Genomic DNA, 16,581 nt, shown 5'->3' with positions numbered 1-16,581 from the left:
AAAATGAAGTTGAAGTTGAATTGATGGAGCTCGGCGGATGTACAAGAATGCACACCAAATATATACAATCCATGATTGGTGTTCATTACTCAACCAAGAGACAGATGAGATTCCACAGATATCCTGTTAATGGTACATGGATGTAATAAAGTGGAGAAAGTGGGCCAAAAAAGTGTCCATAATTACATGAAGGCACAGTGTCCTCAGAGTAACTCTAGGGTCGGGGAGGGAGGGGAGTAAGCTTTTCACAAAAATTGTTCAAAATTCTTCTTTTAGATTAGGAAATCCTCAACGGGACAGCATATGACCTGCAATGAAACTAAAAGGTATTCATTTTCCAGACTCAGTTGACAGACTTTAAAAGCTGCCTTAGGTGAAGTGATTTTACTAATAACATAAACCATCTTATTTTCTATTAAATCCTCCTTACTTGGGATCACTACTGCATGCTCATAGGGGAAACGTTTTTTAAAAAATACATTTTACATCTGCTCACCAACATTATTGACTTTTCTAAATAATGCTCAACAGATCAAGGAAGATTTGAAGCATGAGATTTTAGAGCTGAAAGATTAGGTTTTCATACCATAATGCTGGCCCCCGCAAAACCCAGGGGCTGGTTGGAGCTTTAGTTTATGAACAAAAGCATGTCTTGAAAACCTTTGAAACTAAGTTGAAATTAAGGCCAGTCTACAAAGATGGGTCTTTTTTTTTAAGATGCCACAGATCCCTTTTGGTATCTTTCTAGGACCTGACATCAGACAAAAAGCCAGGATTAGAGCATCTGGGAAAACCTCAACTGTCTATCACCAGCCCAGTGTCATGGTGGGCTTGTCACACACTCCAGGCTCCAGTGTGTCTTACCTACACAATTTCTGAATCTGTTTAGGTCTTCCTTAGGTCCTTTTTCATTTCTAAAAATCAGAAATCTGCATATTTCTTCCTAATATTTATTCCACATCTTCCTTGTTTTAAATTTACTTTCCTCTCATCTTGTATTCAGTGTGAATAAAAACAGCTATTCATTATCATCAAAACATACCACATGATACCATATATACAGAACCCAAAACACTATTTCAAAACCTCTTTGAATTAATGTTGGGGGCTGCTTACCATGTGCTAATTAGTGTGCTAAGCATTTACAATAATTATTCCATTTGTTCAAGGTCCTGAAGGCAGAAAGTGGTAAGGCTGGAATTTAAATGTTTAGGTCTCATGACCCCCGAGATGCCGCTTATTTATAGTTGAATCACATCAACCTGTAGGTGATGGAGTTTCAGGGACTCTGGGAGCCACAGCAGGATCCGTGGGAGAAACGCCACAAATGACCCCACTGACCATCTAATATATCCCAGCACTCTCCCTCCCACTCTGGGGGGCCACAATAACTGGCACAGAATTGCATGCTATATATCACCCTCAAAAATACTTTTTTAATCAGAAGAGAGGTGGGGAGAGAAGGGAGAAGCCACAACACACATATACATAACCATCACAACAAAAGCATCCAAGCAAACATCATTAAGGATTTATTTGAATTTTGCATGCAGTGTGGGGAGCCAGGCTTTCTCCTTTCTTCTGTGTTAGCACTCTGATTTCCCATGCTAACCATAATGCTCCAGTATCGTAAACATTTATATATCATCCATTTAAATAACGCACATACTAGGTCCCATTCATTGAAATGTAAATGATCACAAAAGAGCCAAGGCGGGAATTGCAGTGAAAGCTGTAACATTTATTGAACAGAGGACATATGTTTGCAGATCACAGTGCTGCATGAGCATACATTCCAGGGTTCATAACATGGTTCCAATTCAGCTTCCTTACACAGTCCCTTTTTCAAACGGTAACTGAAAGGACAAAGGTGTCAACTGCAATTACATACACAAAACCACAGGGCAACTTTCATTTAGAATGCATCTCTGCTCTACTACCTAGACGGACACAAGGTGCTTTTTCAGGCCCGTGCACACATTTTTGTATGATCAGAACTTTTCAAAGAACAATGCTTTCATAACCCACAGGGTATCCGAGAATATTGTCCAGCTTATCAAGCTGAGCAACAACTTCAATGAACAGCAGACTTTCAAACATTTGTCTTAATCAATATCCTACTTTGCCCTCAAGATACTCAATACAGCATCTCAGTTTTTGGAATAACAAAGGAAAATTCATCTGACAAAGGGCATGGTACAGAATATATCTATAAAAGGTATTTCTCATCAACATTAAATAGCCAACTTCTTTCCTTTTGTTCTAGTGGAAGAAATTCTGGCCAAATTGTAAAAAAACTACCAAGCTCTTGAAGCAGTCTTTAACCTCCAATTTTCCTCTAAACATTATCTTTAAATAATAACAATAAAAAATAAAATTTAATTTCTAGGAATTTAAACAGTTTAAAAGAAAATCTCTATTTTGATCAGTTAAAAAAAAATAAGGTTGTTCATTTTTCTGAACTACTGTTCTTTTTTCTTTCCTTTTATGGAAATATCTAAAATAGTGATCATGAAATAGAAAACGATTATATTTTATCTCCTTAAGAGATTAATAACAGAAAGCTGAAGAGGATTCTTGAATCAAAGAATTTGATAGTGTAAAACATCTGATGTAGGAATGCTTCATTGATTACCACTCAGACTATTAATAAGAATAAAATTAGGAAATCTAAAAGAGAAAGCCTAGCTGATTCTCTTTGCTCTGCACAACTTATTTTGTTTAATTTAATACAGCATCTATGATCTATGATGGCTTTCTTCTAAGCACAAATTGTCAGCTGATCTCTTCTAAGAATTCCCTATTACTCCATCCTTGGTCTGAATGGAGATCTGGCCATTTTTAAGGTGAAGCTCTTGCTTATGTCTTGCATATGTCTCTGGATATAATCTTCTTTCTTTATTTTGAAATTCAGAAATCCTCTGCCTGTCTGAACATGATATTTTAACACATAATTAAATATTACATGTAAATATTAATCGTTTTGTCCAAGAACTAAATTTTCTTTGACCTTCTTTTTTGTTACTGCTCAATGCTCATGCAAAGACCTTTTTACAACACCCAGACTCTTCACTGAGAACAAACCAGACAGGCTCCTCTGTTTGCTGGCAGGTGCGTAACAGGCATAGCACATCTGGTTTCTCTTCATCTAGAAAAGAGTTGGCCGATCCGCCATCATCTGCTTCATGTCTTGGCTGGATTTATCTCAGAAAAGGCAATGGGGGAATGCCCACGTGCACTCCTAATTTGTAAATCACAGTCATAAAATGAGAGGAAAATGCATGTTTGCCTTCACTAATTTGCAGAGCAAATTTATAAATCTAGAGCTGTTTTAAAAAGAGGTAAATTAATGAGTTCCTTTATATGTGACTATTTCCCCAGACTTGAAAAACACCGACCTTAGTCATCGGTTCATTGTTTTTAAAAATCACAGTCTTTTCATCCTATCAATAAACACTTATTCAATCCTACTATGAGCAGGCACTGAAACCCTGTTTTATCCTTCCTAAAAGAAAGCAAGGGTTTTCCAGGTGCCACAGTGGTAAAAAATCTGCCTGCAATGCAAGAGACACAAGAGATGTGGGCTAAATCCCTGGGTGGGGAAGATCCCCTGGAGAAAGAAATGGCAACCCACTCCAGTATTCTTGGCAGGGAAATCCCATGGACAGAGGAGCCTGGTGGGCTACCGTCCATGCGGTTGCAAAGAGTCAGACAAGACTGAGCACACACACACACACACACACACACAAGAAAGCAAAGGGCCTTATTCAGTGGGTTTAAGACAGCCACAAGGACATGTCAATTTATGCTTGAGTGGTCTAGTTAGTTTTAAGGTAATCTCTTTTATATAAGAGGAAAAAAAGGCAAGAGAGTGAGGCACTGTGCACCTACTATGTGTAAAACACCATGAACTGTGTGGGTGTATGTTGCAAGGCTCTTAAGCCTCTTAAGAACTAAGGAAGGGTATTTATTCTTCCCATTTTATGGACAAGGATAAAAAGTCTTTGATGAGTTCAGTAACTGTTCAAGATCATTTCCCATGCTACAGTCTCAGTTTGTCTTCTTTTTTTAAATTTTCTATTGAAGTATCATTGATTTACAATGTTGGGTCAGTTTCATGTGTACAATACAGTGAATCAGTTATGCACATACATATATCCAGTCTTTTTTCTAGATTCTTTTCCCATATAGGTCATTACAGGGTATTCACTAGAGTTCCCTGTGCTATATAATAAGTAGGTCCTTATTAATTATCTATTTTTATATATAATAGTTAGCTTATGTTCCTAACAGAATCACCACAGGAAAAAGCTATCAACATGATTCTAGAATTTGAACTTGGATCTGAGGAACTCCAAAATGAAAACTCAATGCTTATTGCTTCTGTTATTAATTTCACAACATCAAGATGCTATAAATTTCTCTAGACAGAAAAAATGCCTGAGTAACAGCTATTTTAAGTTGAGATAAATTCCTTTGTGAGGAAAGAACTCTCAAAATTATGCATTCACTCTGCCAAGAATACGTGAGTAAAATCTTCGTCTCAAAAATTTTAGATCAAATGAAGAAAATTTTGCTATAATCCTCCCAATTCCTCAATATTATGAAGTCTGTAATTAACCTCTCTCGATGGTCTGGGAAATACAAATCAAGATAATCCTCTAGTTTTGATAATATATTTATTTATCCCTCCATTATTTCCTTCTCCTTAAAAAATTAAGGATACCATGAATATTAGATAAAAGAAAAAAACACTGTAAAAAATTACTCTTCTTAAGCATTATTATCTCCAGATACAATTCATGGTAAGATTACTTCCTTTCTCATATCTATAGTCTAACTCTTAACTCATCTTCATTTAATGCAAAGGAATTAATGGGCTTCCTTCAATACTTTTCTGCTTATTTTAAAGCTTTCTTCCTCTACTTTTAGGTAACAAATCTTTAAAATCCATAGGCTATTTCACTATTCTAGATTGTGCTTCTTAATTTATATTGCCGTCGTTGTTCAGTTGCTAAGTCATGTAACTCTTCGCCACTTTGTGGACTGCAGAACACCACAGCTCCTCTGTCCTCCATTCTCCCCGAGTTTGTTCAAATTCATGTCTATTGAGTGGGTAATGCTATCTAACCATCTTACCCTCTGCTGTCCCCTTCTCCTTTTGCCTTCAGTCTTTCCCAGCATCAGGATCTTTTCCTATGAGTAGGGTCTTTTCCAGTGAGTCAGCTCTTCGCACAGCTGGCCAAAGTATTGGAGCTTCAGCTTCAGCATCAGTCCTTCCAATGAATATTCAGGACTGATTTCCTTTAGGATGGACTGGTTTGAGCTCCTTACAGTCCAAGGGACTCTCAAGAGTCTTCTCCAACACCACAGTTCAAAAGCATCAATTCTTAGGCACTCAGTCATCTTTATGGTCCAACTCTCACATCCATACATGACTACTGGGAAAAAACCATAGCTTTGACTATATGGATCTTTGTCGGTAAAGTGATGCCTCTGCTTTTTAATAGGCTGTCTAGGTTTGTCACAGCTTTTCTTCCAAGGAGCAAGCATCTTTTAATTTCATGGCTGCATTCACCATCTGCAGTGATTTTGGAGCCCAAGAAAATAGTCTGTCACTGCTTCCATTGTTTCCCCATCTATTTGCCATGAAGTGATGGGACTGGATGCCACGATCTTCATTTTTTGAATGTTGAGTTTCAAGCCAGCTTTTTCACTCTCCTCTTTCACCCTCATCAAGAGTCTCTTTAGTTCCTCTTCACATTCTGCCATTTTGCCAGAGTGGTATCATCTGCATACCTGAGGTTGTTGATATTTCTCCTGGCAATGTAGGTTCAGTTCAGTTCAGTCGCTCAGTCGTGTCCGACTCTCTGCGACCCCATGAATTGCAGCACGCCAGGCCTCTGTGTCCTGTCTGGCAATGTAGGTAGAGGATTATAATTTTCAAATTTCAAGAGCAAACCCAAAGAGAAGATTTAAACTTGGCAAAATAATTGAAGTTACACATTATACAAACAGAAAATCAAACTTGAAATGACTGAAGAATTTTCTAGTTCCTGTAGATTGCATCATAATGCCCAGGGTAGAAATAATAGATTTTTCAGAAATCGGGTCCTCTCCAGCAACAATTCAACAAATGCATGAAAATGTACATCTGTGAAATAAATCTGCCACAGATGCCGCACCTGGAAATGAGGTCTAGAACAGGAAGCCGTTTATTATCACAATAAATTATATCTATAATCTATAGAGATCCCCACTCCATGAAAAAAAAAAAACAAAACAGCTTGGAAACTTTAAGGATTTTAGTTCACTTCAAAAAAAAAACAATGAAAGGTTGATTGGAATATAACTCTTACAGAGCTGCAAGCTACAGCATGTCATTTAAAAGACAATGTATACGTACTTTCAGAGCTTAATTTCCTTGCATGTGTACTTAAGAATGAGACTGACTTTACCCAGTCTAAATTAATCTTTAGAAGTAGCTAAACTAGGTAAACCTGATATTTTTAAAGTGATTAAAATGGCCCTTGGAGACCTTAACTACCTACGCATTCCAGTATGCACCAGGAAAAAATGAAGGTAAATTTCTTTTTTTTTCTGAGAGTTTCCTACTCTTGAGTATTGCAGCATGATGTAAACTTTTATCTCTTATGTACATCTAAGCAGTGCAGAGATTTTGGAATATAGTACTGCCTAGCTGCTCTCAGAAGCTGTTTGACTGTGGGCTGGCTGTGTTTCTAGATCTTTTTGATGGTCTCCTTTCAACTAAGTTTTTGGTCTTCTCAACATGGTTGCTTTTTCTAAGCAAAAAAGAAAACTGCCAACATCCAAAGGCAAGAACAACAGGAAGCAGAAAAAATTCAAGATTCATCTTCATTTCCTCCTCTCACCTCCTTCTACTCTTTTAGGCTCTGGTTATAAAGGGCTCTTAATATCCACTCCCACTGCTCACCCCCTGCCAAAGGTCTGAAATCAGAATCTGGGGAGGCTATCTGGGCCATAGCAGCGTTCAGGGCTGAGGAAAACTAGCCGTCAAGCCACACAGCTGGCCCTTGCTCAACGTATGTCAGAGTAAGACACTCTTACAGGTCCCAACACTCAAGTTCAGTCAGATGAAATTTAAAAACAGGAGTTAGAAAAAAGTTTCTTCCTTTGCTTTTCTTTCCTTACAAGTATATCTTGTAAGGAACACAAATTTGTCACCTTTATGATTGTACCTATATGTGAAATAACTATATAAAGCACCTTAAAATAAGAGTTCCTTCACCAAACTATTCTCTATAGAATTACGCAAAATATCTCAACCTATGAAAACACAATCTTCTATGAAGTGGAAAAAAAATGTTTAAATACAAAATTAAAATGACTATTCTCAAGTTAGAGGCTAATTTAGAAATGATGTAATGTCTAGCTATTGCCAGAAACTTTTTTGTCTTGTATGACACACTTAAAATTAGTCAGATTAACCAAAAGCTTAAGCCAGTCTCATTTGTTTTCACCAAGAATTTATAGTATGGAGGGCAGAACCCCCAAACACGCAGAAGACTATTTCTAACAATGGTATGTTTTACAAAAAATGAATTCAGTACTTCTTTATGTGTGATATTTCACTGCCTTTTGTCTAGCTACTATGAATGTGTTATCCAGTGTACTAAGTTGATAATTCCAGAATTTTTCCAAGCAAAAAGTTAGGCTGATGAGTATTTCCAGGGTCATCATCCATTTCCCTTTTGGAAAGAAGGTTCTAAATCCTTTTGGAAAGAAGGTTCTAAATATGCCCTTTTCCAGTCTTCAGGCACCTTATCAGTCCTCCACGAGTTTTCAAAAATGATATCTAGCGGTTCTGTGATGACTTCGGCCAATTCATTAAGAACTCTAGGATTCCAGCCATTGGGACCTGTGGATTTGAACATATCGGGGTTATTTAAGCTCTCCTTTACCCATTCTTCCCCTAGTCCATCATGGATTTCTGCTCCAATTTTTAAGTCATATTTGTCCCTTTTTGGTTACCACATTGACTTTTGAAAACTAACTTTAAGACTCTGTTGTTTATCAATTTTCTCTTTGAAGCTAATAAGAAAATGTATTTTATTCTTCTCAAGCCTGTATTTGTTTTTTTAAAAAAGTCTAATTCTCTTTCCTTTAATGTTTCTTATGAGAATAGGAAAGTAAAAAATTAAATAAATCTTGTAATAGTTTGCCTTCCTAAATCACATCATTCAATTCTACACTTTGGCAGCCTTAGTCATCGAGTATTGGTCAACATACTGCAAAATATTTCAAATGCTACCTAGCTCGTGCTCAGGAGGTACATATCTATCCAGCTTCTCTGTGTAAATGTTAATTCAAAATGCACCTTCCCAAATGAAACATTCACAATCATCTTTAATCATAATCATTTGTGTGCACAAACAGTAACTTTTTCACACAGGCATTTAAAAGCATATTTGTGCATAAGCTGGAAAGAGATGAACAAGGATTTATTACAAAGCACTAACCTAGCAGAATTCATCTGCTATTGTGTGATCATCTGCACCAGTGTTCTGGGATTGATATTACACTAATTATCTCAAGCTCTGATTGGTGTTGACAGTTTTAACCCCTTCATAGTCACCATGATTCCTCCACAAATGAAAAGCAGCAACAGATTACAGTTTCCTGCCCATCTGTCACTGTTATGCCCTGGGCCAAGAGTCCCTTGACAGATCAGAATGGACAAAGGAGAAGGAAAAAAAAAGAGTGCAAAGGAAGAATTAGGATGCCTGGGTCTCTCCCAAGATTTTTGATATGACAGGCAGACTGTGCTTCTTGGATTCAAACATTTACTTGTTTGTTTGTTTTTATTGTTGTTTAACTGAAAGAGCTTTTGGAAAAGGTTGAATCACTTTTGCTCTCTGTCGTTTTTGTTTTTCCAGTCTATAACTCTCCAGTGTTACCCCCAGTTTTATCTCTTGCAAAAAAATCGTATGTAGGCATTATTGAAAGACTTTAAAAAAACATTCTGCACATTTCTCTAGGGTACAATCATTTGTTTTAGCACATGCCATGTTCACCCCTGCTCAGCCACCTGCTGATAGCAATATGTTAACTAATATGTCACCATTAATTACTTTGGGTAATATCATCCAACAATTGCATCTAAACGGATAGAAAGTATTACTAGCTATGCTCAGAAAGTTTCTTTCCCCAGAGAATCAGGCTGTTTTGAAATCTTTTTGCCCCTGTAATACTAAGTAATAATATCTTACTATTCACTAATATATTCAAATAGTCACTCAGATAAACCCATATCCAAGCCAATCAATTATTCTATGAAAATCAAGCTCCTATTACAAACTGTATAAAGTAATGTTCAACCTAACTTGACAAGCTAAGTTTTTTGTTGTTTTGAGGGGAGGAGTGAGGGAAATTTAGCTTAACATGAAGGCAAAACTGTTTCATTTTTAATGTTCTAATAAATGAATAAACGAAAAAGTGCTGCAACAAAAATGTATTTGCTTTAGAGCGCGAGATAACTTTCTATTTCTACCTGAAAAACCAGAAAGAGCCTCTGGTTACAGCATTAGGGCAACTAAGAGCCAACTCATTAGAAAAGACCCTGATGCTGGGAAAGATTGAAGGCAGGAGGAGAAGGGGCTGACAGAGGACGAGACGATTGGATGGCATCACCGACTCAATGGACATGAGTTTGAGCAAGCTCCGGGAGATGGTGAAGGACAGGGAAGCCTGGCGTGCTGCAGTCCATGGAGTCACAAAAAGTCGGACACTACTGAGCGACTGAACAACAAAAGACCTCAGGAAGACTACAGCTGAATTTTGACAGAGTCACCAAGGAAGGAGACACCATCTTGAGGAGACTCTTACTAAAACAAAAGATTCTCAGATGTTGCACCACGCCTGATACAGCTCTGCCTGAAGTCAGCAAGATACCCCTGCCAACCATGAAAGGTCATTGTGTTAAAGATCACTGTCTTCCAGGAACCTATGGAAATAAAGAAAACTCCTTGGACAGGCTATCATCTAGTAAACGCAAGCACCATCCACATTAAACTCAGCTAAAGATGTGGACCACGAAGTCATTCACAAATCAAGCTAACAGCCCCAACTGAAACCTCTTGTGTCTTAGGTTCAGCAAAAACAAATTGCATTGATTAAACAAGTCCAGGCTTGCCATTTGCTAGTTTTCATTCTTTGGGGGGAAAGGGTGGGAGGCAGACAAACAGGATTTCTGCAGTTGGGTCATGGAGAGTTTCAAGATGTGAGAGCGGTCTCAGAGAACAGTAATTAGCGGAGCACATGTTGCTTCACGATCAGAGGAAACATTAGTAATTTCCCTGCTAGGAAGGCTCCTTGGAGCTCCGGCACCTGGCACGCACTGTTACATCCTTGATCCTGCTCCTTATAGATCCCACTCTTCAAGCAGAAGAGAAATGAACAGATGTTTACAACTCTGACCAGCATTAAGGAGATAACTGCTAAAAAGACGTCTTATGGGCAAGCAGGCGATGTCAGTCCAGTCTCACTTCACAGAGCTGCTCCTATCAGCTCACATTTTTCCATTTCATTTTCCCCCAAAATTATCCAGCATATTCCTACAAAGGAAAAAAAAGCCCTTTCTTCATTCCTCCAAGGAAAATAACAATCTGTTTTATATACGTTCAGACTTTCCAGGTGATGCTAGTGGTAAAGAATCCGCCTGCCAATGCAGGAGATAAAAGAGACGTGTGTTCAATCCCTGGGTCAGGAAGATTCCCTGGAAGAGGAAATGGCAACCCTCTCTAATATTCTTGCCTGGGAAATCCCATGGACAGAGGAGATTGCCAGGTTATAGGCCATGGGGTCACAAAGGGTCATATGTGACTGAGAACACACACATACACACACCTTATAAGCATTTACAGCCTTCTTTGGATATAGAACTAGGTTGACTTAAAAAAAAAAATCATGAAAGAAATTGCCTCAAATCTGGTCCTTTCTCAAAACTCACAAAAATCCATCTCTGGACCAATAAATGAGTGAGTAAGTGAGTGAAAGTAGCTCAGTCGGGTCTGACTCTTTGCAATCCCATTGACTAGACAGTCCATGGAATTCTCCAGGCCAGAATACTGGAGTGGGTAGCCTTTCCCTTCTCCAGGGGATCTTCCTGACCCGGGAATCAAACCTTGTCTCCTGCATTGCAGGCGGATTCTTTACCAACTGAGCTATCAGGGAGATCACAGAACCAATAAATGGTAAATTATATTTCTGGTTCTACTAATGCTCTTGAAGCTTTACTCTTTTTAAAGACAGAGTTTATAAAAATTGAATGCCAGCAGTCTGTAATGTGCCAAATTATTATCTATTTCTGAGGAGATATTACTAAAACGTTTATAACCCTAGCTGGCCTAATTCTTCCCCGACCTACTTTGAGACACTCAGAGTTCCTACCTCAGGGCCATACAAACCTAATTCCTGGGCTGAACTGTGGCTTTCTCAGTTTTATTTGTTCCAGGCTATTAAGGAAGGTGAGAGAAGAAGAGAGGAAGTCTTTCATTTCCCACATATCTGGCAATCCTAATCTGTTAGAGTTCCAATCAGAGAAACAAAGGGAGTGGACGGAGGCACAGAATAAGTTATTTAAAGAATAAAAAAACTATTATCCTGTGGCTAAATATTAAGCTTTATGAGACAATGTGTGTTTTTTCTCAGCTGATTATTCTGATTTTTAACTGACTTCAGGTCTGTTACTCTTTTTAGCTTCTAATTTCCCCCTAAGTAAAAGGCAATCAGTATCAGATGCAGGCTAAGCCATTTAGAAGTTATTTTGCTACTGTGATATTATTTAAAAGGATGCAGCCCCACTGCAGATGTAGAACCAATAAATTCTCCACATTTGGTGGCTGAGATTTAAAAAAAAACAACTGGTGACTATACAATAATAGTCCATGCAATTTCCTTACAATTGGGGGTGGGTCAACTGTCTCTTAGGAAAACATTAATAAAAAATAACGGTACAAATTTTGCCTGGATGGCACACGTGCACTAATCTGGTGATATACAAGATTTTTTTTACCATGTGACTTTCTCAACATTTAGCCATGTCACACTACCTATCATTATGGACCCAAGGAAGATTGGTAATACTCTAACAGACTGGGAAGGTGGCGGGTATGTATAAATACAGCCTCATGTTAGCTTCAAATTTATCCAAAGGCATAACCACATTTTACACTTCTTTATATCCAATGCAGCTGTGAAATTAGATGATGACTACTTCTAGGAAGGAGAGCTATGACAAACCTAGAGAGTGTATTAAAAAGCAAAGACATCACTTTGCAGACAAAGGTCCATATAGTCAAGGCTATGGTCTTCCCAGTAGTCATGTATGGATGTGAGAGTTGGACCATAAAGAAGTCAGAGTGCCAAAAAATTGATGCTTTTGAACTGTGCTGTTGGAGAAGACTCTTGAGAATCGCTTGTCCAGCAAGAGATCAAACCAGTCAATCCTAAAGGAAATCAACCCTGAATATTCATTGGAAAGACTGATGTTGAAACTGAAGCTCTAACCCTTGGCCACCTGATGTAAAGAACCGACCCATTAGAAAAGACCCTGATGCAGGGAAAGACTGAAGGTAGATGGAGAAGAGGGCAACAGAGGATGAGATGGTTGGATGGCATGACCGATTCAATGAACATGAACTTGGGCAAATGTTCATGTGAGATGTTCTGGGAGATGCTGAGGGACAAGGAGGCCTACCTTGCTGCAGAACATGGGGTCGCAAAGAGTTGGACACGACTCGGCCTCTGAACAACAGCAATATCCACCCTGGGCATATTATAGAGCATGTCACATACTACTACTGCTGGCTGATTCAACTGTCCACAGTATAATTTTTACATCCAATTTCTCAGTAAACAAAGTTGCTATCAAGAAATTTAAGTCTAGCAAGTCAGATAGGAGTATAGATACCTTTGCCTACATGGCAGAGAAAAAAATATCAATATGTTCACTCATCCCATCGGTATCCTCATGGTCACCTTTTGGTTCCTCCAAAGGCCTCTGAGGGGCACCTCTGGGCTGCTGGGAAGGTAGAGGCTGCTTCCCAGAACAATGATCTGGAGGACACAATGTCATGTTACACAATGAGCTGGCATGGATGTCCTTTTTCCTGCTATAGGAGTTCCACAGGGTAGGTTTCTTAGGGATTCTATAGACTAGAAAAACGTTTGCCCACTCCAGAATGATCTATATATACTTCCTTTTTCTGACTGTAAACACAAATACCCAAATGCATTATAAACCGTTCTTTACAGCTATCCTGTCTTCATGTATGGTGTGTCCTTGCTAAGTACTGATTTACTAGCTAGTTCCTGGACAAAACTAAATAGGTTATAACAAACTGCACTGCTCCTCACCACCTTCTCTGGACTCACAAGAGTTCTAGGCTTCACTCAGGATTAAATTTGCAGGTTTTCAGCAAATGGAAAGTATACTGGAGAGGATGGAAATTTCCCTACCCCTTCTTATTCAGCAAACTCTCAGGAAAAAACTCAGAGGTTAAAAGACAAAAGCGTCTTTGTTTATTCTCTCCTCCAGGCATTAACTGGCTTTATAATTTTTCCAACTGAATAGCTATGTAAATTCCCGATTTCTTAAAAGCACTTTGTCATAGGCATTGCATATTCCAAATATGCTAAAATTCCCCCACATGGAGAGCAGCCCACAGGGCTGTGGTCTGCAAGCTGCAGAAAACTCAAGGAGACAAGAGGCCTGGGACCTCCCTCACTGCCCAGAGCTGGTCCTGTCTTATCTCTACCAGGAAGAAATTATCAGGAGTTGAACTGTTAGGAATTCTGAATTGTTCTTTCAGCGATTTTATAATAATTAACAGCTGGTCACAGCATGAAGCTGGGGCTAGGTCACCACACTTTCAAGAAGTATAATAGTAGAGTTAAGGAGGCAAAATAGTTGCTGGAGGGGACAGTGCTTTTAAGAACAAGGAAGGATCTGGGCACGTTTACAGAAGGAGTGGAAGGGTTCCATGGAGAGAGACCAAAAGCAAGAAAACAAAGGGATAATTATGGGCCATAATTATGACTAGGGCCAAGAGTAGATACCCAGAGGACGGATTAGTCTTAGAGGGGAGAGGGTAATTCTTCACCAGAAACAGAGGGAACAAAGAACAGATGGGCAAAGATGCCAACACACTTTGAGATGAAGGAGAGGCGAGGGAGGGAGATTTTGTGCAATAGACTCGACGTTCTAGGTAATGACATAGCCAAGGCCATCTGCAGAAGGGGAGGTGAGGGGGAAAAGGTAGAGTTTTAAGGTACCCAAAGGTGGCAAGGGGGGGTCTGAAACAGTTACCAAGAGAACTGTGACATGAAATCAGTTTGGCAGTTCCAAGAGGACAGATTCGGCTGGGCTGGGTAGGACTGGCACGGAATTACAGTGAAAGGGCTTTTAGAGTTTTTCTGTACTGTGCTTCAAAGTCTCCAAGTACTACCCAAAATAGTGATCAAGACACAGGCCTAGAAACACTCAATAGAAGTCCAGAACAAAAACAATGATAAATGCTACAGTGAGCTGAATACTAGGACTTCCCAGGTGGCTCAGTGGTAAAAATGCACCTGTAATGCAGGAGATGCAAGAGATGTGAGTTCTCATGTCCATCGAGTCGGTATGCCATCCAACTATCTCATCCTCTGTTGTCCCCTTCTCCTCCTGCCCTCAATCTTTCCCAGCATCAGGGTCTTTTCCAATGAGTCAGTTCTTCGCATCAGGTGGCCAAAGTACTGGAGTTTCAGCCTCGGCATCAGTCCTTCCAATGAATATTCAGGAATGATTTCCTTTAGGATGGACTGGTTGGATCTCACTGTAGTCCAAGGGACTCTCAAGAGTCTTCTCCAACACTCAGTTCAAAAGCATCAATTCTTTGGCACTGAGTTTTATAGTCCAACTCTCACATCCATACATGACTACTAGAAAAACCATAGCTTTGTTGGCAAAGAGATGTCTCTGCTTTTCAATACGCTGTCTAGGTTTGTCCTTACAAGGAGCAAGTGCCTTTTAATTTTGTGGCTGTAGTCTCGGGCCTCAGTGATTTTGGAGACCAAGAAAATAAAATCTGTCACTGTTTCTATTTTTTCCCCATCTAATTGCCATGAAGTGATGGGACCAGATGCCATGATCTTGGTTTTTTGAATGTTGAGTTTTAAGCCAGCTTTTTCACTCTCCTCTTTCATCCTCATCAAGAGGCTCTTTAGTTCCTTTAGTTCTTTAGGTTTATAGTACATACTATGAGTATAACCAGTCTACCTCAACAACAGTCAACAACTACTAATAGCAACTGAATAACCTTCTTCTGTGCTAGGCACTGTGCTGAGGACACAGCATATTTAAACATCGTCTCCTTTACTTCTTACCATAAGCCCACATGATAGCTGTCCTGGACTCAGTTTTACAGAGAATCTGAGGCTTTCAAGTGTAGATACCCTGAGAGTGTCAAAGAGCTAATTAGTGGCAGAGCAGTTCTATCCAACGGTGAAGCCCACCCCTGTAAAAGTATGTCTGCACTCCCTATCATTTTTGTTTTATTTATTTACATATTTACTTATTTATTTTGGTTGCACAGCATGCAGGACTCACCCAATCAGGGATTGAACCCATGCTCCCTGCAGTGGAAGTAAGGAGTCTTAACTACTAGGCCGCCAGGGAATTCCCCCCACCATTTTTGATTGGGAATGTACAGTAGTTGAATAACATCCCCCCAAACTCATAGCCACCTGAAATCCCAGAATGTGAACTTGGAAATACAGCCTTTGCAGATGATGTAAGCTCTGTAGATGCCATCACTGGTGTCCTTTCAAGAGGAGAGGAGACACACACAAAGAAGAAGGCCATATGAAGACAGACACCCAGAATGCAGTGATACAGCTATTAATACAAGCCCAGTAATGCCAGGAGCCACCTGACGCTGGGAGAGAGGCAAGGAAGAATGCTCCCTTCAAGGCTTTGGAAGGGAGCATGGCCTCACCAAAACTGTGTTTTCATACTTCTGGACTCCCAAACTGCTAGAGAGTAAATGTGTGTTGCTTTAAGCCACTCAGTTTGTGGTACAACCCTCAGAAACTAATGTGGGACCCTTTCTTAGAAATATATAATTTCTCAAATGAGCTTAGGAGTATTTTTAATCACTTCATTTTCAGCAGTACATGCAAATGTGATTTTAAGCAAAGTATTTCATTTTTATTCAGGGTAAGAAATGTGCATAACACTTACTTAGATATTATATCTAATGTAATTCATAATATATAAGAAAATTTTAACTTCATCCTATTAAATAAATGATGCCAACTATTTAATTATGTAGGAAAAATATGATTTATAAAAAATACATTAAAAACTAAATACTGTGTTTCGGCATGGCCTCCATGTATATTAAGATGCAGACTGAGATTTAACTATTTCCTACAAGATCAATAATATAAAATAGTCAGCAGTTGGGGTGAATGTTTTTATTTTGCTTGATGTCCACTAGTTTATATACTTGAATATTTATGTTTTGCTTTAAATTGCAAGATAAGAAAAAAGGTTTC

General features: G+C 38.9%; 1 protein-coding gene across 3 annotated transcripts in view; it reads right to left on the bottom strand.

The window, feature by feature from the left end:
• SAMD5 (sterile alpha motif domain containing 5) overlaps nt 1-16,581 on the bottom strand; it is a 418,153-nt gene that overhangs the window by 353,946 nt on the left and 47,626 nt on the right. Inside the window, exons 2-3 of one of the 3 annotated variants that reach the window (XM_081529915.1) lie at nt 7,803-7,900; nt 1,721-1,856 (exon numbers count right to left, since the gene is read on the bottom strand). The exons of 1 other annotated variant lie outside the window; for it this stretch is intronic. In XM_081529915.1, coding sequence (XP_081386041.1) covers nt 7,838-7,900 — 63 coding nt within the window. In that variant the 3' untranslated portion in view covers nt 1,721-1,856; nt 7,803-7,837. Of the gene's footprint in view, nt 1-1,720; nt 1,857-7,491; nt 7,901-16,581 lie in introns of those variants that run through there. One more of the 3 variants, XM_081529914.1, reaches the window with a different exon arrangement.

This window comes from Giraffa tippelskirchi, chromosome 9, assembly GCF_054371585.1.
Source record: "Giraffa tippelskirchi isolate mGirTip1 chromosome 9, T2T-mGirTip1v1.2.pri, whole genome shotgun sequence".
In the NCBI taxonomy this organism is placed as follows: Eukaryota; Metazoa; Chordata; class Mammalia; order Artiodactyla; family Giraffidae; genus Giraffa; species Giraffa tippelskirchi.
The sequence above is the reverse complement of the archived record's forward strand: the minus strand, read 5'-3'. Positions and strand labels throughout refer to the sequence as shown.